At 43.1% G+C, this 26,392-nt stretch overlaps 2 protein-coding genes and 1 gene segment (V, D, J or C); 1 reads left to right on the forward strand and 2 right to left on the reverse strand.

The window, feature by feature from the left end:
* Positions 1–2,542: 2,542 nt before the first annotated feature.
* LOC110553942 (T-cell receptor beta chain V region E1-like) lies at positions 2,543–3,316 on the reverse strand. The segment is given in 2 exon segments: positions 2,543–2,955; positions 3,203–3,316. Coding segments are annotated over 2 exon segments (501 nt in total).
* A 3,611-nt stretch (positions 3,317–6,927) lies between these two features.
* On the forward strand, positions 6,928–17,060 carry LOC110553937 (DBH-like monooxygenase protein 2). Its single transcript, XM_021646269.1, has 13 exons — positions 6,928–7,215; positions 8,746–8,892; positions 9,377–9,538; positions 9,784–9,867; positions 10,652–10,819; positions 10,990–11,092; positions 11,264–11,430; positions 12,282–12,373; positions 12,627–12,723; positions 12,858–12,917; positions 14,596–14,726; positions 16,338–16,455; positions 16,818–17,060. The coding sequence occupies exons 1-13, from the start codon at positions 6,928–6,930 to the stop codon at positions 17,058–17,060; spliced, it is 1,860 nt and encodes a 619-aa protein (XP_021501944.1).
* Positions 17,061–22,085: 5,025 nt separating this feature from the next.
* The window catches only part of LOC110553966 (probable maltase-glucoamylase 2), a 91,502-nt gene continuing 87,195 nt past the window's right edge, over positions 22,086–26,392 (reverse strand). Inside the window, exon 48 of one of the 2 annotated variants that reach the window (XM_060380129.1) lies at positions 22,086–25,770. In XM_060380129.1, coding sequence (XP_060236112.1) covers positions 23,704–25,770 — 2,067 coding nt within the window. In that variant the 3' untranslated portion in view covers positions 22,086–23,703. The remainder of the gene's footprint in view (positions 25,771–26,392) is intronic. The other variant, XM_060380130.1, reaches the window with a different exon arrangement.

The following is a 26,392-nucleotide window of genomic DNA, read 5'->3' on the forward strand; positions in this document are numbered from 1 at the left end:
ACCCTTATCACCTACCATTCCTCTGTGAGACACAAGCACCTAACTAGCTCCTTCCGTCTGAACCCCACACTCCTTCCACTCCTTCCAAATGTTTCTAGGACTCTGAATGATTTTATTCCTACCTGGCCTACCTGCTCTCAATCTCCCTCCTGATTTTGAAATGGGACATGATGAATGTGCTGCTGTGTGAGAGAGTTAACACATATGTGAGAGAAACAGGGAGGGTCACAGAAAAGCATTGAAAGCTACTGTGAAAGTGAGGGAACTGAGAGAGAGTCCTCCAAGTGTCCTTGGCACCATTTCTGGAGGAACAGTTTTCTAGAAACAATGTCTGAGAGTCTTATAAAAAGTGGCCTTTTCAACAGCACAGTTTTAGAAAAGTTCACCAACAGAAACTCATGGGCCAGGGCTCTGGAGCCCTCTGGGTTAGCGTGCAGCTCCAGCATAAGGCAATTCAATGCCACAGGCAGATGAACTGAAGGAGTAGATGAGCTAGATGGGGGTCTACCAAATAAACTTGAGTGCCATGAAGAATTATGGGTAAATGGTGCCCCCTAGTGGAAAGACCCTTCATTTCCCACAGTGCTGAGTTAACCTTACCTCAACCAAAGAGGTAGCCTTTATTTGTCTTAATTGCTGTTCACTCTCATAACTTTCAGTTGCCCATACCTGCCTCAGACCTGTTTCAGGGTGTATATGCTTCATACTAGTTCACTCTACTGTCTTCCTCTCCTTCCTCCACCTCCTTCCCTTCTCTTTTTCTTGTTTCCTTTCCTGATCTTCTTTCTTCCCCCTTCCTCCATTGTTCCCCCTGCCGAACCAGCCTTGCTCTGTGATTATGAAATTCCTGTTTGCCTGGCTATTAAGCCTCCTTGTTCTGCTCTTTACCTGGGGGTGTGTAGAGGAATGAATGTTAATTCAGAACATGGTTGTTCTGGCAAGAGATCACATCCGAAGACCTTCTAGGTCTGTGTGATCCAGCTGGAATGCAAACATGCCTTTAATCCAGAAGACAGAGGCAAGCAGGTCTGAGTTTAAGGCCAGCCTGGTATATAGCAACACTCAGGTAAAGAAAAGCTCAGACCCAGGTAGTACACACCTTTAATTCCAAGCAATAAAGGTAAAGTTAGTTTGTAAAAGGAAGGACCCATGCTTGAAAATGACGACAATGGCAGAGAAGGTGACAAATCACTGAAAGACTTGAAAGAATAGGATTTGCCCAATTCTCAGGAGAAGAAAAAGAAAAGGGAAGCTACTTAATGGGCAGTGCAGAGAGAGGAGGCAGTTTTACCAGGACAGATAAACAGAGAAAGGTTAAAGAGAGAACAAGTTACACATAGGTAGAGACAGAACGAGCCAGAAAATGAGAAGGGGCTGAGAGATGAGAGCAGACTGAATTTTATTCAGTCAGCTGTGAGAGGAGTGTGAGCCAGGACAGCCGAGTTGAACCAGCCAGCCCAGAGCTCTGGAAGAACAAGTAAGGGTGAGCTTACTAAGCAGTAAGTCGAGAGGCTTCAGACCTTCTATGCCTAGGTTAGATTGTACAGAGACTAGGAGCTTCCAGGACTGGCAGAGGGAGGCAGTAAGCTTCCAAAACAACAACTGAGCCGGGAGAATAACAGTTACTTTTACAGGAGTGGCCTTGTTGGGTTGCGAATCTAGTTCTGACTTAAGGCATTTTTAGGACATTTACTGAGCCCTAAATGACAATTCTAGACCCTTATATTTTTTTTCTGAGGGCTATATTTTCTGAAAGATGAGTTCAAATAGCTCAACAGTGAATACACCTCTGGTTTAGGCACAGTGCTCATCAGTTTTTTTTTTTGTTGTTGTTGTAGTTTTTGTTTTTTAATTTTTTTTAACTGCTTTGACTAAACTGGTAATTGGCAAAAAAAAAATCTAGATTAAGGAGCTTTGAGCTTTGCTATGTTAAATGGCATATTGAAACAATATTTTATGTATAATAGCATAATTAATGCAAAATAAATTGAACTATTAAAGGGATACAAAGAACATTTTAAGACTGAGTTGTGAGGTCAAAGTGGGTATTGGTAACAAAAACTTGGGCATCACAGAAACAAGGGCATTTACGTAAAGAGTGAAACAAGGGTATTTATTTAAAGGGTGTAGTCCGAGCTGCACATTCTGCAATTCAGCCCATGTTTATCTGAGCTCTGGGAAGGTCTTAATCCCAGCCCCACACTGGGAGTTGATACCGGCATCTCATGCAGCCTGCTTTTCACCAAGCGTATTGTGGAAGGAAGAGCTCATGGAAGCTGCCTGGGTTTTATGTTTTTGCTGCTCAGCATCATGTCCTACTAAAAAGTCTACCTGAACTGTGTTGCTTGATCCTCACAACTGCCTTACCACATTTGTTGCCTACACCCTACAAAATCAGAAACTGAAGTGCAGGAGGGCAAGAGACATCTTCCAACCTCACAAGTGGGAGGCCCAAAGTCTGTGCTCTGAGCTCTCTACACACAAGGTTAATTCACCATGTGGCAGGACGAGTGGTAAATCATCAGGGAGGGTGCACTTTTTGCTAGGGCAAGGGGTTGGAATGTCTGGGTAGAAAGGGCTTGTGGAGGATCAAGTACTGGGAGGCAGCACAGTGCTTGTGTGGTTTTTGATGCAATGCCCCCGCAGAGCTTACCACTGTGTCTCTGCTGCAGGTGCAGTACAAGGTTCTGCCCTGGGTCATGTTGGCCACTTCTAGCCTCAGCTCTGTATCAGTGACCCGTGTGGCCAAGTAATCAGCGCCAGGCAGAGATTTGACCTCTTTGTCCCCAGGAGCCCGAAGAGTGACCAGCCACTGCAGTTGTTGACGGAGATCCTGCTGATACCAGCTCATCCAGGGATACTGGGAGTTCTTCAAGATGCAGCGCAGGGTCGCAGCTTGACCACGTGGTACCAGACCCCATCTTGGCTTTTGCTCCAACAAAGAGACTGTGGTGTCTGAAACACAGACAGGCTAAGATGAAGGTAGACAACCCCATGTGTAGCCAACTGACCTAAATCCAGAAGAGAAAAATCATGAGTTATGCAGGCAGAAGGATGCTGAGAGCAGATTCCTTGGCCAAGGAAAGTAGCTATGACAGATGACTGTCTTAAAGGACCTAGGGCACCTTCTCTGCTTGCTAAGCTAAAGTGATCTGACTTTTCACATCCCTCCACCAACTGGCTTCCTCAGTTGCCACCTGACCTGTAGTCACAGAAGCCATGAGTACACAGAAGCACAGAATGGAGAACTGCCACATCCCTGACCCCTCAAGTTCTCTCCAGCAGGACATCAGGCAAGAGAGGAGGACCCAAGCCAGTTAGGTGCCAACCAGAAACTTAAATCTTGAGCCTGAAGTTCCAAAGGGTGTGACTTCCTCCAGAAACCCACTATCTTATTTCATCTTTCCTCTACAGTGTAAACCTCAAACTGAAAGCTTGCACCCTTCCTGCTTAAGCGTGAGTATGCTCTCTCATTCACACCTCTGCACACTACACACTCACCAAGTAGATCAGCACGCAAAGACTGGGCCCTGCACCCTCTCAGTAGTGATCAGGTATTTCCAGAAGTAGTTTGATTTTGAGTCTCAGCTCTTTCAAGGGAGTGAAATATCTCCATATAACCAAGCAATGGTTAAAGAACTGAACAAAGACAGCTTTCACCCACAGGCTTCACATGTGGAGGCTGTTGCAGGCTTATATCAGGCAGCTTGCTGTGGACACTCATCTATCTGACTCCAGGAATGCAAATGCAAAATCAAAATGAGAGCTTTTTCCAGAATAAAGGAAAACATGATCCTTTTTGTAAGTGACCTGGCAGATCTAAAGATATTCTAAAGAGACACTTGTGTCTTTCAAACTGACTACCAGGCTTTTGATACAATGACCTGAAAGAAAGGTGAATTTCCCCAGGAATCACATGCTGGGAGAAGAAAAACTCACAAGCCAGACTGTGAAAGTGTCTCTTGGAAAGAGATTTCACACAATTTTAACAAGCCTAAGCAGTGATGGGCCAGTGGGGGGCAGGATGAGACTTTGATCTAGACTGTTTATCCTTGGCCCTTTAAACTTCCATCTCACTTCACGACCCCCAAGATTGACTTAGGTGTTCACTGCCTCCCTTTTTCCCTGTTCCCAATGTGTCCATACTGAATAAATCTTTTTTGACTTTTCATTATTGATTTGGTTTTGTTTAATTGGCTTATTGAGGACAGGTGAATAGAGCTGGCTTGGGGTACTGGCTTATGTTGGGTCTCAAACTGGAGACAAATGACTAACTCTAACAAATGTGCCTATTTATTGCAACAAGAATCCCTTAGGCATTACCTATTACATGCTGTGACTGGCATTCTCCTACCCCCTACCCTAAACTTCTCCAGCCCTGTGTCTGAGCCTTCCTCACTTACCCTTCCCTATACAATCCAGCCAGTTTGCTATGCTGGCCTTTTCTTCTTTTGTTTACCCTCTCTCTTCCCACTCTTCCCTCTCTGTTCCCACTACTATCCTCCCATATCCAGACACTGTGTCATGTTCACTCTGGACTTTCCCAGAAGTTTCTGCCTTTGACTATAATTCCCCTCATATCTACAATAAAAATCTTCTCCATACTTTGTGAGGAATCATGTCCTCATCCTTTTTATTTCCTTTTTCATTCAGCTTTGACCTCCCAAGTTTGATAATGCTTTCACCCTTCATTTTTCTAGAGCTTTGCTTTTGAAAAAACAAGTTCTTCCAGCCTCTATAAATCTCTTTTTAAAAGCTGAATAAGTTCTCTATGAACCTTAAGAGCCAGGAAGAAAAGGGTAGAAAAGAGATTCCTTGGGTTTAAAGTCATTGGCTCCTAGCTCTTCCCAGTGAGCCCTGTTCCTTTCCTAAGGGTAGAGCTCTGGCCAGCCAAGCTGACTGCTGAATAAGAGACCCTGGACCCTTCTAAGTTTACTCAGCTGTCTGTCCTAGCTCCGGACCCTTCTTCAGCCTAATCCCCTAATGAGATTGGGATCAGAGTGTCTCCCGCACTCCTGTTATCTCTTGCTAACCTTCCTGCCTTCCAAGGTCAGTGCCTCAAGAGATTGCCCTCTCTTATCTTAACCAGCTTGCAGGACTGAGCCAGGTTAAGCCTCTAGCTTCCAGATCAGATGGCTAGCTAGCTCCTCAGGGGCAGGACCAGCATTGGAGGTCATGGCTGCCTCCTTGGAATATCTCTCCATGCCCCCCCTCAAGGACATCTTAATCACTACTCAAGTGCACACAACAGTAGCCAACAGCTTTTGCAGTAGCTCAATAGGCAATTCAAAGACTTTTCATGAGTTTTACTAAGTGGTTACTATATTTTTACTAAGATATATGCAGCTCAGAGAGCATCTTCTCATCTTTCCTTTGCCTGGACTCCTGTGTGTAGATGTGTGGTCTTACACATCTCAGGGGGAGTCCTAAGGGAATGTGTCTTCTTCATTGTCTAGTGCACGTCAGACAGTGGGGTCCAATGAAAAGATTTACCTCCCCAAGTCAGCTATGGCAGTCACCAGGAGACAGGAGACTGTGAATCTTGTACAGTGCACATTTCTTTTCTTCCCTGAGAAGCAATCAGCAAATGACACCAATTCTTTCCACTGTAACACAGGACCATGGCAAAGCACTCAGGGGCCTGCAGCCATGTGAGTATCAGTCACTGAGGAAATAATGCCAAGTGTGAAGATGAGGCAGGCTTCCTTATAGTCTCTCCATTCAACTCCACCACTAACAGTGTATGTGAACACACACTACTGATGGTAGCCTTCATGCTCCCTCTTACATATCTAGGAATTACACTAACTGGAATCATCATGCAATTAAATAGACCATAGTTTCATTCTGCCCTATTATTCAAATATTCTTTTGTGCTTTAGTTGCTTACATAATATCAAGGCACTTGAAAGCACAAAAACTTGGCTAAACCTGGAGGGGAGAGTAACTGAACCATAATTTCTTTGAAAAGCAACTCCTGATTATAGTAGGGAGGATGAAGCACAAAGTGTCTCACAGGCAAATTCACATCTTTCCCTCTTCTTTCTCTTCTTCTGCTTCATTATCTTCTTCTTTGTTTGTTTGTTTTTGTTTTGTTTTTTTGTGATTTGTTCATTTTGTTTTTTGAGACGGGGTTTCTCTAGGTAGCCTTGGCTGTCCTGGACTCACTTTGAAGACCAGGCTGGCCTTGAACTCACAGTGATCTGCCTGCCTCTGCCTCCCTGAGTATTGAGATTAAAGGAGTGTACCACCACACCCATGCCCAGCTTTCCCCTGATTTCTTGCTTCTTTGTGTGAATTGCTAAAATCAAAGCTGCCCCAGACTTATTTACCTTTCTAGAAGACTTCCATCTCTGGGTGTTCTTCCTAGGATTACAAGCACAGGTTCCTGCTGGAGCCTGTAATCATGGCCTTTCTTCTTAAGACTGCTCTCCTGCACTTACCAGGAAGCCAAAAGATATGCTTATGTTCCACTGCCTCCATTCTACACGTGGACACTATAGTGAAAGGCTGGAGTAGAGGAGGGTGTATTCCAGAGCAATATTATTTATTAAGGATATTATGGAGGTGGGATACACATGGAGGGACAAAGCAGTGGGGGAAACTGAGAAGCACCCTGACTTTACAGGTTCTCATTGGGCACGACCCTGTCATGGAGTTGGTAAGGAAGACTTCATGACTTTCTTGACAATTTCACATTAGGTCCCTGACTTAAGGTAAGACAACCCTACTCTGTCTCCTCTCCGGACACTGTGACTCAAGTTATGTAAGTGGCACCATTCTGTACACAGTGGATATAATCAGATCAGAAGATCCCAGCCTGTCCCTCCCTCGTGGCACCATGCCTGGCACAAATAGATATATATATATAAGTCCAGAGCTCTTGAGTGTCCATCTTCAGGAAAGATGCTCAGGGCCCCAGGAGCCATGGCCTATGTTCTTCTCTTCAGGCTTCTCTTACTTTTGGTCGTAGCAGCCTTTTCCCAAAGCAAGCGCCTGGGCCCTACATCTCCCCTTCGTTATTCTAGGTTCCTAGATCCTTCCCATGCTGTCCTCCTTCACTGGGACTTTGATTATGAGGCTGAAATAATCACATTTGAGCTCCAAGTCCAAACAACTGGCTGGGTTGGCCTGGGCATCACAAATCGCTACACCTTTGTGGGAAGTGATCTGATAGTTGGAGGAGTCCTCCCTGAAGGCAATGTCTACTTTTCGGTAAGTCTAGAGGTATGTAACTTGTGTTGAGTTAAAGATAGCCCATGATAGCTCAATATCCAAGTGGGTTCCTTAATAAAGGGAACAGGGACTGTTTTTGACATGAACTCAATGGCTGACTCTTTGACCTCCCCTCCACCGAGGAAGGAGCAGCCTTGCTAGACCACAGAGGAGGACATTGCAGCCAGTCCTGAAGAAATCTGATAAGCTAGGGTCAAGTGGAAGGAGAAGAGGACCTCCCTATCTGTGGACTTGGAAAGGGGTAGGGAGGAGATGAGGGAGGGAGGGTGAGACTGGAAGGGAATGAGGGAGGAGACTACAGTTGAGATATAAAGTTAATAGACTGTAACTAATATTAAAAAATAAAATAAGATAAATCTATAAATAAAAAAAAAGATGGCTTCACATCCATAAACTCTAACCTCCATCTTATGGATAAGCTCCTTCACTGGGCTGAGGATGGTTTTGTGTCTAGAGAAGAACATCTTCCTTCTCCAAACATACCCAAGCACACTGAACTCTAGTTGACTGCTGATGTCTCCCTACAAAGATGCTTGAGCATTATAATCTTCTAGGCCACTTGTTTGTAAGACTTTTAAGAGAGGAGAATCTTACAGTAAATGCAGGTCACTGGGAAAAATTCAAAGTTATTAGAGACAGTCTCTGGCCTTTAAGCCCACTCAGGTGGACCTCTGTATGAAATTGTCTAGTGACAGCAACGACAGCAAAAGAGCCAATATTAATAGCTGAAAATTGTTTTGTGTTTTTTATTAACTCAGCATTGTTCCAAATTCTTTTCATTTTAAACTCTGTAGCATCACCGAGAGGGATTACTATAATTTAATGACTCTCAACCTTCCCAGTGCTGTGACCCTTTAATACATTTCTTCATGTTGTGGAGACCCCCCAACCATAACATTATTTTTGTTGCTACCTCATAACTGTAATTTTTCTACAGTTATGAATTGTATTCTAAATATCTGATATACAGGATATTTGATATGTGACCCCCATGAAAGTGTCCTTCAACACCCCCAAAGAGGTCACAACCCACAAGGTGAGAACCACTGCTATCATCTGCCTTTTACAAGTGAAATAGTAATTCACTTGTCTCCCCCAAAACTCACACATTCTAAGCTCAAGATCATAGTTCTGAACTGCACTCATACACTGTAATGTTCATCATAGTACACAAAAATATATATAATGTATATATGTATTTATATATGTATAATATATATATATGTATAATCAGAGCTTCGTGAGAGAGGATGTGGTACAGATCATTCTAAGACCAAGTTAACTTCTAAAGATTTCAATGGGGAATTACTAGAATTCATGAAGCCAAGATTTGAAGTAAGAATAGCAAAGCCAGGAGGTGAAACTCCAACAGACATGTTCTGTCCTCTCAGGAAACCCATTTGTGCAGTGAAGGTATCTGGCTTGTCCCATTTTAGCATATACCTGCTGTCCTAAAGCCTAATTGTTTGAGATTCTGGTTTTTACTCCTTAATGGTCACTGGACCCCAGGATCAGCACCTTCTGGATGAAGACACTCTAGAACAGGATGGGAGCCAGGATGCTGAACTGCTAAAGCTGATAGAAGATTCTGGCTCTACCACCATGCGTTTTTCCAGGCCCTTCAGATCCTGTGACCCTCATGATCATGACATTACGGTAAGACGTGGAAATAGAAAAATATTAAGCCACAACCAGCTTCTCCTGAGAGGATATAGTCACCTCAGATCATGCAGCCAGACACAATTCATGGGACTATTATCCTTTAATCTTCCTGGGTACTGTCCAATTGTATCACCCTTTGAAATATCCAATCATTCTTTGGCATAGTTCCACACAACGACTAAATATCCACTTTATTCTCCCCCTATTAAAGGACTCTAACTAGTTCTACTGAACATCCGTGTTTGGAGTTCAAGTGTGGTTTGACACTCTTATTCCACAGGTGTAAAATAGTCAGAGAGAACAATTGGGAAAGGGTTAAGCATTTGTCATGCTTTGGTAGAACAAAAGCCAAACTAATCTTGTCTCAAGTTATTCTCATTCCACTGTGTACATGAGTGGCACATATAGGAACCTGGATATAGGTATACGCGAAGAGTGCTGTTGAGTGTCAGGCCTTCAATGTTCATGATGCCCATAGAGTGACACCATGAGGGTCCTGGCTGCCTATGGCCTGGATGATATACCAAAGATGAATCGAGAACGTACTTTTGTCAAGTCCATCTTCTTGCTACAAATACTACACTATGATGATCAAGAGGTCCCTGAAGACACCCTCATCCACGACTTGAAGATCAGTAATGTAAGATTCCACCACATCATCCGTCTGCCTCTACCCTTTCCAACTCCCCACTCATCCCAGACCTTTCATCCTGCACCCAATACCCTCACACTCCTTACAGTAGAGTCACTATGAGTGCCCGTGGTCCCATGAAGAATGCCACTCTAGCCCTAAGATGATCTCTGTCCCTTATCCTGACCACTTCTTTGCTTGCCTTGGGGGACCCTCACTCCAGTTCCGCTCAGCTTCTGTTCACGTTTCTCCAGTTTCTCATTCCAGAAGAGGATACCACATATGCCTGTATCTTTCTCCCACTCCCCATTGTCAGCAAGAAGCATCACATCTTCAAGGTTCGTGAACCAAACAGCAAAGTCTGCCCAGGGAGAGAAGGCACTGGAGCAAAGGGATGGGCATGTTGGAGTCTGGAAATAAAAACTGTTTCTTTGAGGAAGGAGAAGTGGGGTAGGGCCAGGTGGAGTTTTCTAAGGTTAGAAGTCACATAGTTTCCTGGGCACAGACCAATAACTACCAGCACTATTTTATTCAAGTAGAGGAGATTTTGCCAGAGGACAGAGTTAATAAGTTTTGAAGAGAACAATTTCAAGCCCCATCATGAACCCAGAATTTTTCTCTTTTAGCAAGGAAGGTGAAAAAGAAAGAAAAAAAGAAAGGGATGTGGCTATGCACTGTCAGAATGTAAGAAAATCAAGTGAGAGTGAAATCAAAATCAGTCATCTAACTTCGTATTTGAGTACTTTTAATTTAGTCCAAGTACAAAAATATAATTTTATAAGTTCCAAGGTACAGGGTTGGGGAAATCTAAAAAAATAGATTTCAAAATGTTGTGGCCACATATTTGCAAATTGTGAATTGACTAAAGAAAGTCAGAACCTTTGGAATGTCCCTGATGACTTAGCACTGTCAGCTGTGCTCCAAAGAAATGGATTTAAGGATTTGGGGGTTGCCAGAAGAGTCTAATAGAGCCCAGGAAAGATGATAGGCATGGTGGAGAGTAACAGATGAGGAGAAACTCAGAGAAGTGGAGAATGGCACAGCTTTGGTTGAGGGTCTGGGGAGAGAATAAGAATTTGACAGAAGATCTTAACTGCCATCTCCCATCTTTTCTCTGTCCAGTTTGAACCCCTGCTCGTGGAACGCAATGAGACGATGGTGCATCACATTCTCGTGTATGCATGCAGCAACGCTAGTGTGCTGCCCACAGGCATCGGGGAATGCTATGGATCAGATCCTGCCTTCTCCCTCTGTTCCCATGTCATCGCAGGCTGGGCTGTTGGGGGCCTTGTGAGTCCTGACATGGAGGCAGTTGGGGACAGAGGGGTGCATGCTGTAAGGCAGTGGGCTAATGGAAACCCTGGGGCCATAGAAGTTCTGAACACAAGGTTAGAAATTCAGGCAGGGGCAGAGCTTGGATCCCTTTCTGACATCACTGCCAAGGCTTCCTCTCTTCACAGAGTTACCAGTTTCCAGATGATGTAGGCATCTCTATTGGAACTCCCTTGGACCCTCAGTGGATCCGACTGGAGGTTCACTACAGCAATTTTCAGAATCTTCCTGGTGAGTATCCAAAGGGCTTGTGGGAGGGCACTGTTGAAGCCACCTGGTTCTTCTGTATGTAGGTGTCATGTGGCATACATGTTAGATCCTGTTAGTCACAGCCCATTCCAGCATTTCTGAACACTGTGACTCGCTCCCACCCTCTGAGAAGAGTATTTCTTCCTACTCTAGGCCTACGTGATACCTCAGGGATACGGCTGTACTACACCTCGCACCTTCGCAGATATGACATGGGAGTCCTCGAGCTGGGCATCTCAGTTTTCCCCATTCACTTTATACCCCCTGGTGCTGAGTCTTTCTTGTCCTATGGACTATGCAAGACAGAGAAATTTGAAGAGGTGAAGCTGAGAGACACACATTCTCTGAGGTTTCTTGTTCTCTGCCAGAGTTCTGGTCCAATCCCTAAACTCACAAGCCTGAGCCACAGTTTTGAAAAGTGATTGAAGCCTGGTGCTCAGAAAAGTGACATGCATAAATTCTACAAGAGAGGAATGAGTCATGGCTTTAGGGACAAAGAAGCTGGGCGAAAAGAGAGAAAGAATGGCTCAATGGGAATAGGGGAGTGAGTGGAACCATCCATCTGGGAAAGCAGTGAACAGAATGTAATGGTCAAGAGATAGGGATAAGGGCCAGAAATGCTGTCTTCTGGGCATACCCAGCCAATACAGTCATGACTTCATAACAGCTGTGGCTGCCTGCGGTGAGAAAAACCTAAGACTGGTCATATCAGCTATCAGTCATGGATCAAGAAGGGGTTTGGGGGGCCTGCCTTTCCCTGCTAAACTATTTTCTACTGATGGGTTGTAGGAGAAAGACAATCAATGTGCAGTTACCGAATTCAGCAGGATCCAACAGATAGTTCCATACCCACACTCACACAGGTGATCCTCGTTAAACTCAACAGGTGACCCACAAAAAAACATAATAAAAAATAAAACAACAAAAACAAATTTGTGACTATGGGAAGAAGTGGGTAATGGACTTAGCAGAGAGATTAAAGAGGGAGTATAGTTATCAGAATACATTTCATGCATGAAATTGTCAAAGAACAAACTCAATGAAATGTAAAGACAAAAAATAAGAGAGTAACTCTTAACCAGAGCAAGAAGATGCTATCAAGCAACAAGGAAGGAAAAGTAAAGCTAGAGATAGGTGTTCTTGGCCAATCAGGTGTGTCTTCTTGTTACAGATGAATGGGGCTCAAGTAGCTGACCTACACGTAGCAAGTTACCTGATCCACACCCACTTAGCCGGGCGCTCACTGCAAGTTGCTCAATACAGGTGCTGGAAAAACTCGAACCTCCCCTTTCTTGTATGGGAATAGTTACTGATTCTGCATGATGTTATGACTGGTTTAGAATAAGGAGGATATAGGTTGGAGATGAGTGGTACAGATTGTGAAAGAAGAATCTTTTATATTTACCTCGTGGGCTGTTTTCGTTCACAGAATGAACCTACATACTGCACCTTTATGGGTAGGACCTTCTCTGCTTCGTCTTCTCATTTCTTTCTTTCTGTTCTTCTCTCCCTCTAGAAATGGAACCCAGCTCCAAATAATATGTAAAGACTATTCTTATGACTTCAATCTGCAAGAGACTAGAGACTTACCTCATCCTGCAGTGATCAAGCTGGTGGGAACCGAAGGGGCAGCTAGGGGGAGAGGGGGAGAACAAGAAAGCATAGCTCACTGTTAGGCCAGAAAATCCTGAGACTGTACCAGCTCCTCTCTGACTTGCTCTTGGTTCTCATGTTTCACTGTGAATAGGGGGATGAGCTGCTGATAGAATGTAACTACCAGACGCTGGACCGTGACTTTATGACTTTTGTAAGTGTCTTTCTCCACTGCCCTACCAGTGATGTAGCCCTGAAAGAGAGATGCATTGCATCCTGGCTTTAACTGTCTACTAATGCTGATTGCTCCTGATTATGCCTTTCTTTCCTCTGTGAGGCTTTTACTGCTCTCACACCTCCATGCATCCATGATAGGGAGCAGTTCCCTACACTCTCCATTAGTGACCGACTAAGACTATGAAAGGATGTATTATGACATCTCTGTCTCTCACCTCCTTCAGGGAGGTGCCTGCACCATTAATGAACTTGGAATCATCACTGCTCTGGATTAAGATGTCAGCATAATCATCTAGCAGCTTCACAACCTACATAAAGTATCCAATATCTTGGCCCCATTCTAAATTCATAAGGAAAAAATAATAATACTAGCTCATGATATTATTGTAATAATTGGTTAACACATTTAAGACAAAAGTTTCATAATCGTTCTTGAGTTAGATGCTCAGTTAGAGCTAACAAGTTACCATGATTATAAGGAACCCAGAAATCTTATATAGGGGCCAGTTCAGAAAAGGTTGTGTGCTCTTGAGGAAGGAAACACGGCCATACATATTATTGTAAAACAAGGTAGAAGACATCAAAATGGAAAAGTGGGGATAACAGTTCAGGGCTATTTCAGGTATCATAAGACAACACACAGATCATGTGATATAAATAAGTTTGTCTGGCTCTGGACACACAGCGATGTGGAGTTCTGTAGAACAGAAATGAGAAAGCCATTTATCAGCAAAGAATGCTGGGAGGGTGCATGAAGAACAATGAGCTTCGGTATGGGTAAAGGAGTGAGAGAAGACACAAAGGAACAGAGTGAGGTTGAGGGACTTGAGGTTGGAGATAGCTCTCAGAATACAGACAATGCTGTATACCCACAACTCCCAGGCAGCAAGGGCGAACTGTCACCTCATACCTGCCAGGACAGTAATAGAAGGGAATAGATAGCTTGGGTTTTGTGGTATATAATTAAATAATTTGTCTCAGAATAAATTATGCCAGTCATGGTGGCATTCACCTTTAATCCCACACCAGGGAGACAGAGGCAGGTGGATCTCTGTGAGTTCGAGGCCAGCCTGGTCAGGACAAGTTCAGCAAGTTCGAGGCCAGCCTGGTCAGGACAAGTTCAGCAAGTTCGAGGCCAGCCTGGTCAGGACAAGGCCAGCAAGTTCAGGACAGCCAGGGCTACATAAAGAAACCCTGTCTCAAAAAAATCAAGAGACAGTATGATGCCACTGAAGTTCACTGACTAGGCATGTGAGATAGATCTTATCACGTATCCTTACAAAGTGTAAGTGTCTTTCTCCACTGCTTAGAAACAAATGATCTGACAGCTGTAGGGAGAGGAGACTGTAGTAAGTCCAGGTCGGTGGCTGGCGTTCAGTGCAAAGTTGGGAGTCTAGCCCATACCAGGGGCTGATCGTGGAAATGTAGAGGATAAGGAAGATGTGTAGGATATTTCTTTAGAAGTAACACCATTACTTGTTCAATGGCTGTAAGTAGAAGAGAAGAAAGGAAGAGACGTGGTAAGGCACAGTGAGCCAGACTCTGGGAGAAGAGAGAGCTCTCTGGAAGAATGATAAGCTTCACAATTTGTGGCTTGCCCCGTCCCTCTCTGCATGATTTGATATCTTCATCTCTCCCTCTCTCACCTTCTCCAGGGAGGTACCAGCACCATTAATGAGATGTGCCTCGTCTTCTTGTTCTACTATCCCAGAATCAACATCTCCAGTTGCCTAGGATACCCTGATATCATCTATGTGACCAATGAACTGGGAGAAGAAGCATCAGAGTGAGTGCTTACAAAAGCTTAAATCCACAAGCTTGTGGGAAGGGATCTTGAAAGGATCTGGGAAGAAGCAAAAGGAGTCTCACTCATTCCTCTGAGGCTGCTGAGCCAGAGAGTCATCAGTGAGGGGACTAATCAAACCCTGACACCCTTACCCTTACTTTTTTCAGTGTTGAAACAAAATAACTCAGAAGCAAAAGACACACCTGGTATATACTCACTCATAAGTGGATATTAGACATAGAATGTCAGATAAACATACTAAAATCTATAGTCCTAAAGAAGCTAAAAAACAGGGAGGCCCTAAGGAAGATGCTTCATCCTCATTCAGAAGGGCAAACAGGATTGACATCAGAAGTGGGAAAAGACAGTAATCAGGACAAGAGCCTACCACAGCAGGCTTCTGAAAGACTTTACCCAGCTGGGTATTGAAGCAGATGCTGAGACTCATAGCCAAACTTTGGGCAGAGTACAGGGAATCCTATGGAAGAGTGGGCAATAGAAAGACCTGGAGGGGACAGGAGTTCTATAAAGAGACCAACAGAGCCAAAAAAAATCTGGGTCCAGGGATCCTGCAGAGACTGATGAATTAACCTTAAGACCATGCATGGAAAGAACCTAGCCCCTCTGCTCAGATGTAGTCCATGGGCAGCTCATTCTCCATGGGGTTTTTCTAGGAAGGGGAACAGGAACAGTCTCTGACATGAACTCAGTTGTCACCTCCCCCTGGTCCGGTGGCCTAATTAGGACACAGGGAAAGAGGATCCAGATGATGAAACCTAATGGGTCAGACAATAGGGAAGAGGACTTCCCTTATCAGTGAACTAGCAGAGGTACATAGGGGCGTGGAGAAAGGGAGGGTGAGAAGGGGGAGGGGAGGGGAGACAAGGGAAGAGGCTACAGCTGGGATATAAAGTGAATAAATTGTAATAATAATAATTTTAAAAAGCTCTAAAAACAAAAGTTTTGTAAGAAAGTGTCTACATCCGGAAGGGCATTCAGAACAGCAGATGACAACGACCCTGGACAGTCAGAATCCCTTGTGCATAAATTTCTGTTTTTCTGGCTTAACTCAAAAACTGCTTTACATTCATGTTCCAACTTTTAAGTAAGAACCCACTCTAGAAGACTCTATTAGGAGGCTGGGAACATCTTTCTTAACAGATACTTAAACTTTAAGGCAATTTCAGATTTTCTTTCTTTTTTGGGGGGCAGGGTTGAGACAGGGTTTCTTTCCATGTAGCTCTGGCTGTCCTGGAATTTTCTCTGTAGACCAAGCTGGCCTTAAACTCACAAAGATGGACCTGCCTCTGTCTCCCGAATAAAGATGTGCGCCACCACATCCTAGCTAATCTCAGGTTTACTGAAGCTCAACTTCTCAGACCCTATGACCCTTAAAGAGCATCCTTTTCTCAATAACTTAAGTTCTCTCTTTTTTTTCTTACCAACTCACAAAGAATTCCTAGTTATACATTTCATGTAGTTTATACCAGTGTGAAAGAAAGATATGAAAGATATGCTAGCAAAAATGGAAGTGTTTTCAACACATTTTGTCAGAGCTGAAAGTCAACACTGATTATTGCTATGTGCCTGCCCTAACCCTACTATCCACAGGAATCCCATGGAGAACCTGATGGTCCTGAATAATGTTGAGTGGACTCCAGAGAACATTAAGAAGGCTGAGAAAGCCTGCAAGGAGTCCCAGCAGACAGTGGTGATCAAAAGCATTGATGTGCGTGTCACAGGGATGCCACCCTGCAGGGTTGGGTGATGGTATTGGGCAAGGAAAGGACAGATTAAGGATGATGGAAGCAAAGAACAATAGCGGGAAGCCTGAACTGGGAGAAGGAGCCCAAGGAGACAGAAAGGCAAGCTGTTGCTGCCCTGCATAGTAGATGTTGTTAGAACCTCCCAGTTAGCTTGTAAGGGTCGGGTAGTAGAGTAAGGTTTCAAGAAAAGGAAAACAAGGGAGAGGGCTAAAGCTGGAATACAAAGTGAATAAATTGTAATAAAATAAATAAACAAAACAAGAAAAGGAAAAGAAGTAGGACTATTTCTGAATTTACTTTTTTTTTTTTTTCTAATCTCCTACAGGAGGAAGTAGAAAATACAACAGGTTGGATTCCTGATATCACCCCAACTCCTCGGGGGCCATGTTTAGAGTCTTCTGGAGGCAAAGTGGAACCTCAGGACAAGACCCCTGCAGGCTTCAGGGCTGTAGCAGTGGCCCTTCCTGGCTCCAATGTTGCTACTCTGAGGCCCTTGTCCCTGGTTGCTTTCTTGTTCCTGCAGGCTACCCTCTCATGGCTCTTTGCCATGCTGCAGATTGAAATATGATTCTGTCCCCTCATACTACCTACTTCCTGGTCATGTGCTACAAAAACAACTCCCTGATTTGACCCCTGTAAATGTCCTTTGTCCATGCCACTTTCCATAACCCAAACCATGACACGGCAGGCTCTAGGATTTTGCTCACAATTCACTGTTCAAGTCACTGTTCAAGTTCCTTAAAACTTCAGAACCATTGATAGGATCACGATTTCTGAGAATCACATGATTTCTGAGAATTTCAGACTCTCCAAGTCTGAGAGTAAGATGGTGGATCCACTCTCCAAGAATTCTAGTGTCCTGCTGTCTTTCAAACTGATGCTATGAGTAGGATGGGCCTTAAGTGCAGAAGGAGATTAAAGCCCTTGACATGTGCATAGTCCCAGAGAAGGGTATTATTTCTCTTTTATATCTTGTGTCCAGTCCTTTCTGAAGCAATGTGAGTATGCTATAGGTATACGAGAAAGCAAAGGACAATTTGTGGGAAAGGAAGGAACTCTCTTTATATACATCTAAATTTTCTAAGTATCACATTAAATAGAATTCAACTTGCTTCTTTTGGCAGTCTCTTTTATTTGAGTCTTGATTCAGGAGAAAGAGATTGGAAGCCTCCTGAGCTGCCAAGATTAAAGCATAAGGTGTTTTGTTTTGTTTTGCCCAAATAAAACATGTAAAATGCCATCCTTGCCCTCCACCCTGAGTCTCTACCGTCAGATAATATTTGGTTATCCTACCACATGTTATATTGTCACACAAGCGTTATTCGGGGTGAAGACTCTATCTGGGAAGGCAAGGTGAGTTGATCTCTGAGAATAAGCGAAAATCAAACTAGAGAAAATTAAGCTCTTAGCCCTAGAGCATAACGCTTGTTCAAGAATCCTACAGGGGAAACTAGAGCATAACGCTTGTTCAAGAATCCTACAGGGGAAAGCATAGAGACAAAGTGCAAACAATTTGTGGAGTTTCCGTTGTTACTAAAAGTCCAGGAGAATGAGCTTATTTGGTATTTTCTGGAAGCCATGTCTATTAATTCATAGCTAGACTTAAAGTCACTTTGTCAATCTACAAGTTGCTTTGCTTAGTATGTCCTCTAGAAGGCAACCCTTCTGTTGGTGTCCCAAGGTGTTTGACAGGATCTTAATCCTCTGACAATCAAGAATGTGATTTCAGCAAACTCCATACCACAGCTTCAGGGACTGTGATATGATATCATAGCCATGCTTCCTGATGCAATCATCTGCCTCTTAGTCTTCTAGCCCTGGCAAGGTACACTGAGGACATGAAAAGCAATGAGTGGGTTACTTTGACTGTCATTGCTACAATTTGACAATATTTAAGGCACTTCACCTTTAGAATCTACAACATGTTCAACTACTGAATGGATCAGAACCACTTCCAAGCTCTTAATCAACCACTTCCTTAATCAAAGAGGATTTTCCAAGTTCATGTCTCTTTAGGGTGTCTTTCTAAACCATTTATAGTATTGCCCAACAATTTAGTAAGCAATCTTTTAAGGAAATATTGAATCAGATGTAAATGAACTGAGAAATATGGCATAAGGAAATTTTTATGGGGTGAAAATTTTAAACCACACAGTTTTAAAATCAATTTTTACTTTGGTGCATATTATCTAGGCATACTGAAAGGTCTTGGATTTGGCATTCAATGGGGGATAGGAAGGCAAATTGTACTTTTGTGAATGAGGTTATCAAGAGTTATTAATATCATAAACAGACAGCAGCATGGCAGGGATTGAAGCTAGCTCCTTCTTGTAGGTTTCAGTGGAGGAAGTTTCTATATCACAGTTGATGATGGATGGTCCATTTGCTCCTTGTAGTCAGGCTATCTCTGATTCTGGGAAGGGAATAATGGGATCCTGCATTCTCAGCATGGGAAAAAAAATCTTGCTAACTTGTGATTTAGAGGATGTCAGGTAAGTAGGGAAAATGACACATTTAATGAAGGTATACTAAATATAGGGATGGAGAATATATCATCAGTTGCCCTCTGATGTCTTCAGTCTGGTGGCCTGGACCTGGAAACTTCTTTGCAGAAATGAGACTTAACTTGGTAGCTATGACCTCAGACCTGAGGGGGGAGGGCAGAGATTGTCTAAAGCCTTGGAGCTTGCTGGCTAGCAAGTCTACCTAATTGATGATCTCAAATTTCATTGATCTTGTCTTAAAAATAAGGTAGAAAATAAATAATATCATCCTATCACTCTAGTGTTGTTCTGACATTTCTGTTTGTATTCTACTGAAATTACAGCAATACTTTTCATTTTGGTAGTTATGGGATCATTAAAAGCAAATATTACTAAAAACAACTCCAGAAAATGAAGACAAAATTTCAAACAGAATTTTTATGCTTTATTAAATAAAATCCTAAAGTTAGGGATTATATGCTATTGAGGGTACATAGGACAGCAACACACATTCTTTTTTGTTTTGATGTATATATTTTTATTAATTACATTTGATTCATTTTGTATCCCAGCTGTAGCCTCCTTCCTCTTCCCCTCCCAATCCCACCCTCCCTCCCACTTCCCCTCCCATGCCCCTCCCCTAGTCCAATGATAGGATGGTCCTCCTCCACTTCCATCTGACTCTAGCCTATCAGATCTCATCCAGACTGCCTGCATTGTCTTCCTCTGTGGCCTGGCAAGGCTGCTCCCCTTTGAGGCAGAGGTGATCAAAGAGACAGCCACTGAGTTCATGTCAGAAACAGTCCCTGTTCCCCTTACTAGGAAACCCACTTGAACACTGCATTGCCATGGGCTACATCTGTGCAGGGGTTCTAGGTTAGCTCCATGCATGAGCCTTGGTTGGAGTATCAGTCTCACAAAAGACCCCTGTGCCCAGATTTTGTTGGTTCTGTTGCTCTCAGTTGTGAAGCTCTGTCCCCTCCAGGTCTTTCAATCTCTCCCTTCTTTCATACGATTCTCTGCACTCTGCCCAAAGTTAGGCTATGAGTCTCAGCATCTGCTTTGATACACTGCTAGGTAGAGTCTTTCAGAGACCCTCTGACAACATATATTCTTAAGTGAATGATTTCCAAAACACCCTAATTTACAATTTAGAAAATATTATTGAATTATATGTGTATATGTGGCTGTACACTTAGTATTAACTTGATCACAATCTTGCAGTGAAGGTTTTGATAGGTCTGGCTTAAACTGACCATTTCTTTGGGAACAAGAATCAAAAAGAAATTGTCAGGTAAAAACTCCCAACTACTGCTAGAATACTGATTGCTGAGGGAGGTGAGAAGAATTCTTAATGAAATCAAGTGATAGTTTTAGAAGGTAACATATGAAAAGCTAAATAAATTCCAGCCTAAACCTGTTGCAATTTAGTGCATGTGTGTTCATGTGTACTATGTGCGTGCACAAAAATGTGCGTGCATATTTACATGTACACAAGCCTATCTATGCATGGAGGCCAGAGGTCAACCTCAAGTATCCTTTCTTAAGCACCTGTGACCCAGTTTGGGGGCAGGCTTTCTCACTGACTTACAACTTACCAAGCAGATGAGACTGGCTGGATAGCAAGCCCCAAGATTAGTTTGTTTCTTTCTCCAACTCCATGGACTATGAGCATGAGCCGCCATAGCCAGCTTTTTCGTATGGGTTCTGAGGATCCAAACCAGGTCTTCATGCTTATAAGCAAGCATTCTATCAGCAGAGCTATCCCCCCTTGCCTTTTTGTAAAATATTATTATCTATTCTCCAGACTAAGTAGTGTATAAACACTCTTCATATGATGACCCCCACAGACTGAGACCAAGCTTTTATTTTTGTCTAACTGGTCTATGAGGAGGTTTAAACACAGCCAAACATTAACGAGAGCTTGGGAAGTCCTACAGAAGAGTTGAGAAAATAATTGAGGGAGGCAGAGGGGACAGGGACTACACAGGAAGATCTACAGAGTCAACTAACCTGGGCCCATGGGGCTCAGAGACTAAACCACCAAGTAAAGAGTGTGCATTGGCTGGTGCCAGATCCCCTGCACATATGTAACAGGTGTGCAGCTTGGTCTTCATGTGAATTCTGCAACAACTAGAGTGGGGGCCCTCTCTCACTCTGAAGCTTCCTTTGTATCCCATTTCCCTATAGGGTTGCTTTGTCTGGCCTCAGTGGGAGAGGATGTGCCTTGTTCTGCAGGGGACTAATGTGCCAGGGTGAGTTGGCACCTGTGGTGGACTACCCCCTTCTATAAGGGAAATTAAAGGGGAAAATAGGGGGAGAGGAGGGAGTTGGGAGGAGAGAAGGGGGCTGCAATCTGGATGTAAAGTGAGTAAATAAATAAATAAATAAATAATTTTTTAATAAAAAAAATTCTCATTGTAGACCAATTAAAAGAGATAGGCACTCTATATTGACTTCTGGAATCCACACACATGAGGCTACATGTGCATGTATTTATACATGCACACATACACAACATGAGCATGTTCATATTCATCATACATACAAAAAGCAAACTTTCAGACCCACAACTTACCCCTAAGTTTGTACTAACAAAAATGCACCAGGTTGGATTTCTCTTGGTAAAAATACAAGTAAGGGAGCCCACACCATATTCTACAGAGATACTTATGAGTTTTGTCTTGGTTCTGAAGGATCAGACAAGAGCCATGTAATCCCTAAACTAAGGCCTCAGCTTCATTCAAGTGGCTATAACTTGTGGGCCAATTCCAGGAAACAAGCATAATGGATGAACCCATGACCTTCATGGGGAATGCCACTGCATGATTCAAAACACAGCACTTCTGTGGTGGCAGGAAGCCAGGAAGATATTTGTAGAAGATGAAGGGATATTCAAGTAGAGTAACTCAAAGATACTGGGATTCTCTTGGTATAATTGACCACTACAAGAGGGTGGGAACATGATACACGGTAGACGTAAGGAAGCTTTCAAATTCTATGGTCTCAGGGTCTCTGTATATTTAAAACCAGTCAAGGCATCTTGTTGCCCATGTGAGTTATACCTGCTAATATTTACTGAATGCAAACTTTGAATTGAATCATTTACAAGATATTTTATAAATATTTATTTTTGTTAATTAAAAATACAGTGTATCTGCTACATGTTAGCATAAATACGATTTTTGAAAAATAAGCATACTTTCAAAGGCAAAAACAAAGATATAGAAGTATGGTGTTGTTTTACATTTTGAAAATCTTTCTTTTTAATGACTTGCCTAACTTCAATGGCATCTTATTTGCAGCTGTTTCTATATCTATCTATTGTACCACCACACTTCAGAGTCTCTGAAAAGAGCAGCAAAATTACAGTTATAAAGGAACAACGAAATAATTTTATGGTTGGGGGTCATCACAACATGAGGAACTGTATTAAAGGTTCACAGCATTAGGAAGGTTGAGAACCACTGCACTAGACCCTTGAGCGAGATCATGGAAGTGTTTTAAAGATCTTGTCAGAGGTAACTACATTTATAGGTTTTGTGCTAAAAATATATGGAATCATGGGCATAGTAGATGCTGTGGTGAAATTGTCAGCAACTTCAAGAGTATTACTTGTGACATTTGTACTACTTTCTGAGAAAGGTATGGTTATGCTAGGAATCCACAACACTACAGTTTGCTGTGTTGGAATCTGTAGTAAAGGGAGTATGTATTCAGGAAGAGTAGAACTAATTGCAATACTAGGAAAACAAAATGTTTAAAGTGTGGCTGTGGTAGAAAAAGTTGAATTAGTGCCATAAGGAATAGCACTCACAGAAAAAAAAAAGTGTAGTTATACCAGAATATGGGTTGCTAGTAGTGACACCAGCAAAACTTGTCTTGCATGTGTGCTCATCGTAAGTGAATGATCATTATAGCTATCAGAAACATGACCTATAGGAAACATGGTATGCATATTAGAAGAGGAGAGTTGGCTGTGGCATCAACAGTCCTTGTTTCACTCGCTGTCATTGACACAGAATCACAGCACTAACAATACAAGGACACAGAGGGAAAGCTGTAGTAATGTCAGAAAAGAGGTGCTGTAGTATTGTCTCCAGTACGTGTTTCAGTAGCTGTGGCTGTGACAGGAATCACATCACTAGTGACAGCAAAGGAGGACTCAGTGGAAGAGGTGTAGTTGTGTGGGAAAACGAGGTGCCAATTGTACTGTTACCAGTATTTGTTTCATTTGCTCCGGATGTGACAGGAATCACATCACTTCTGTTAGCAATAGAAGTTAGTGTAGGGAAAAGTGTGGCTGTGTCAGGAAATGAGGTACTAATTCTGTTGTCAATCATACTTGAAAACAGGACTTCTTTCATTACTGTTTCGACAGTAATTCTTTCAATCAGTACTTCTTTCAGTAGCTGTGCTTATGGCAGGAATTACATCAGTAGTGACATTGGCGGGAGTTGTTGTAGGGAAACATGTAGTTGTGTCAGGAAATGAGGTGCTGGTTGTGTTGTCAATGGTGCTTGTTTCAGTAGCTGTGCTTGTGACAACAGGAATCACATCGCTTGTGACTGTAGAAGGAGTTATAGGGAAAGGTGTAGTTGTGTCAGGAAATGAGGTGCTGGTTGTGTTGCCAATGGTGCTTGTTTCAGTAGCTGTGCTTGTGACGACAGGAATTACATCGCTTGTGACTGTAGGAGTGGTAGGGAAAGGTGTAGTTGTGTCAGGAAATTAGGTGCTGGTTGTGTTGTCAATGGTGCTTCTTTCAGTAGCTGTGCTTGTGACGACAGGAATCACATCGCTTGTGATTGCAGGAGTGGTAGGGAAAGATGTAGTTCTGTCAGGAAATGAGGTGCTGGTTGTGTTGTCAATGGTTCTTGTTCCAGTAGCTGTGTTTGTGACGCCAGAAGGAGTGGTAGGGAAAGGTGTAGTTGTGTCAGGAAATGAGGTGCTGGTTGTGTTGTCAATGGTGCTTGTTTCAGTAGCTGTGCTTGCGACAACAGGAATCACATCGCTTGTGACTGTAGAAGGAGTTATAGGGAAAGGTATAGTTGTGTCAGGAAATGAGGTGCTGGTTGTGTTGTCAATGGTGCTTGTTTCAGTAGCTGTGCTTGTGACAACAGGAATCACATCACTTGTGATTATAGGAGTGGTAGGGAAAGGTGTAGTTGTGTCAGAAAATGAGGTGCTGGTTTTGTTGTCAATGGTGCTTGTTTCAGTAGCTATGCTTGTGACGACAGGAATCACATTGCTTGTGACTGTAGAAGGAGTGGTAGGGAAAGGTGTAGTTGTGTCAGGAAATGAGGTACTGGTTGTGTTGTCAATGGTGCTTGTTTCAGTAGCTGTGCTTGCGACAACAGGAATCACATCGCTTGTGATTATAGGAGTGGTAGGGAAAGGTGTAGTTGTGTCAGGAAATGAGGTGCTGGTTGTGTTGTCAATGGTGTTTGTTTCAGTAGCTGTGCTTGTGACGACAGGAATCACATTGCTTGTGACTGTAGAAGGAGTGGTAGGGAAAGGTGTAGTTGTGTCAGGAAATGAGGTGCTGGTTGTGTTGTCAATGGTGCTTGTTTCAGTAGCTGTGCTTGTGACAACAGGAATCACATCGCTTGTGACTCCAGAAGGAGTTGTAGGAAAAGGTGTAGTTGTGTCAGGAAATGAGGTGCTGGTTGTGTTGTCAATGGTGCTTGTTTCAGTAGCTGTGCTTGTGACAACAGGAATCACATCGCTTGTGACTGTAGAAGGAGTGGTAGGGAAAGGTGTAGTTGTGTCAGGAAATGAGGGACTGGTTGTGTTGTCCATGGTGCTTGTTTCAGTAGCTGTGCTTGTGACAACAGGAATCACATCGCTTGTGACTCCAGAAGGAGTTGTAGGAAAAGGTGTAGTTGTGTCAGGAAATGAGGTGCTGGTTGTGTTGTCAATGGTGCTTGTTTCAGTAGCTGTGCTTGTGACAACAGGAATCACATCGCTTGTGACTGTAGAAGGAGTGGTAGGGAAAGGTGTAGTTGTGTCAGGAAATGAGGTGCTGGTTGTGTTGTCCATGGTGCTTGTTTCAGTAGCTGTGCTTGTGACAGGAATCACATCGTTTGTGATTATAGAAGGAGTGGTAGGGAAAGGTGTAGTTGTGTCAGGAAATGATGTGCTGGCTGTGTTGTCAATGGTGCTTGTTTCAGTAGCTGTGCTTGTGATGACAGGAATCACATTGCTTGTGACTGTAGAAGGAGTGGTAGGGAAAGGTGTAGTTGTGTCAGGAAATGAGGTGCTGGTTGTGTTGTCAATGGTGCTTGTTTCAGTAGCTGTGCTTGTGACGACAGGAATCACATCGCTTGTGACTGTAGGAGTGGTAGGGAAAGGTGTAGTTGTGTCAGGAAATGAGGTGCTGGTTGTGTTGTCAATGGTGCTTGTTTCAGTAGCTGTGCTTGTGACAGGAATCACATCGCTTGTGACTGTAGAAGGAGTGGTAGGGAAAGGTGTAGTTGGGTCAGGAAATGAGGTGCTGGTTGTGTTGTCAATCGTGCTTGTTTTTGCATCTGTGGTTGTAACAGGAAGTGCATCACTGGTGTTAACAATGGGAGGTGTATTTGTTCCCGGAAGTGTGACTGTAGTAGTAGTTGTTCTGACTGTGGTTATGGGAGCTGAACTGGTCACAGTTTCAGAGCTGGATGCAGATGGGTGTGGGCTTGTAGGAAGCATAATGGTTGTATTTGGTGTGGGAACTGCAGCATCTCCATAAATCCAGGTAACCTCAGTCAGCAATTCTAGATTCATACTGTCTTCAGTCAATTGAATTGTTAGTTCCTGCCAAAAGAGCAATGATTGCACTGCTGTGTTAGAGCTTATTAAGGACTCTAAAATTACTATTCAAGTTTTACCTTAACAACCAAAAAAATGCACACATTCTTTCCCAAAATAACAGATGACGTAAATCTTCTTTTCAGCTTATATTGGTCTATAATCACCATGCTGAGCTGTTCTGTGTGTGCGACAGAAATCTCTTTCTTCACACTCTCTTATTTCCCAACTCCAATGTTCTCAAATATTTACACCTGCGATTAAAATTGACGTCTACCTTTCCTGATGGCAAACTCTTCCATGTCCTCCTTACTGCCAATGCTAGTGTAGTGCCTGGCAAGTACCAGGCATTAAACATGCTGTAGAGTTTTCCCCAAACAGCACTCTGTGATTCTCTGGAGCTGGGTTAACTAGAAACAACAGCTTCACAGTATCAATATGGTAAGCCAAGTAACATATCATTGTATCTAAGTACATAATGAAAAAGACCACTGGGGTAATACCCACTTGGGTGCTCAGTGTGGTCATCTTCCAAATTCCCAATGCTGTTAGAGCATTGTTTCTCCAGAATATAGCAGAATCTCTAGCTATTCATTTTCAGTTCTCTAAGCCATTCTGTTTGGGCTAC

The sequence above is a fragment of the Meriones unguiculatus genome, chromosome 3, assembly GCF_030254825.1.
Source record: "Meriones unguiculatus strain TT.TT164.6M chromosome 3, Bangor_MerUng_6.1, whole genome shotgun sequence".
Taxonomy (NCBI): domain Eukaryota; kingdom Metazoa; phylum Chordata; class Mammalia; order Rodentia; family Muridae; genus Meriones; species Meriones unguiculatus.

Coding starts and splice junctions, on each gene's coding strand:
- LOC110553937 (XM_021646269.1), top strand. CDS start 6,928: ATGGCCTATGTTCTTCTCTTCAGGCTTCTCTTACTTTTGGTCGTAGCA. Junction 9,868..10,651: donor AGAAGCATCACATCTTCAAG/GTTCGTGAACCA, acceptor TTCTCTGTCCAG/TTTGAACCCCTGCTCGTGGA. Junction 12,374..12,626: donor CTGCAAGTTGCTCAATACAG/GTGCTGGAAAAA, acceptor CTCTCCCTCTAG/AAATGGAACCCAGCTCCAAA.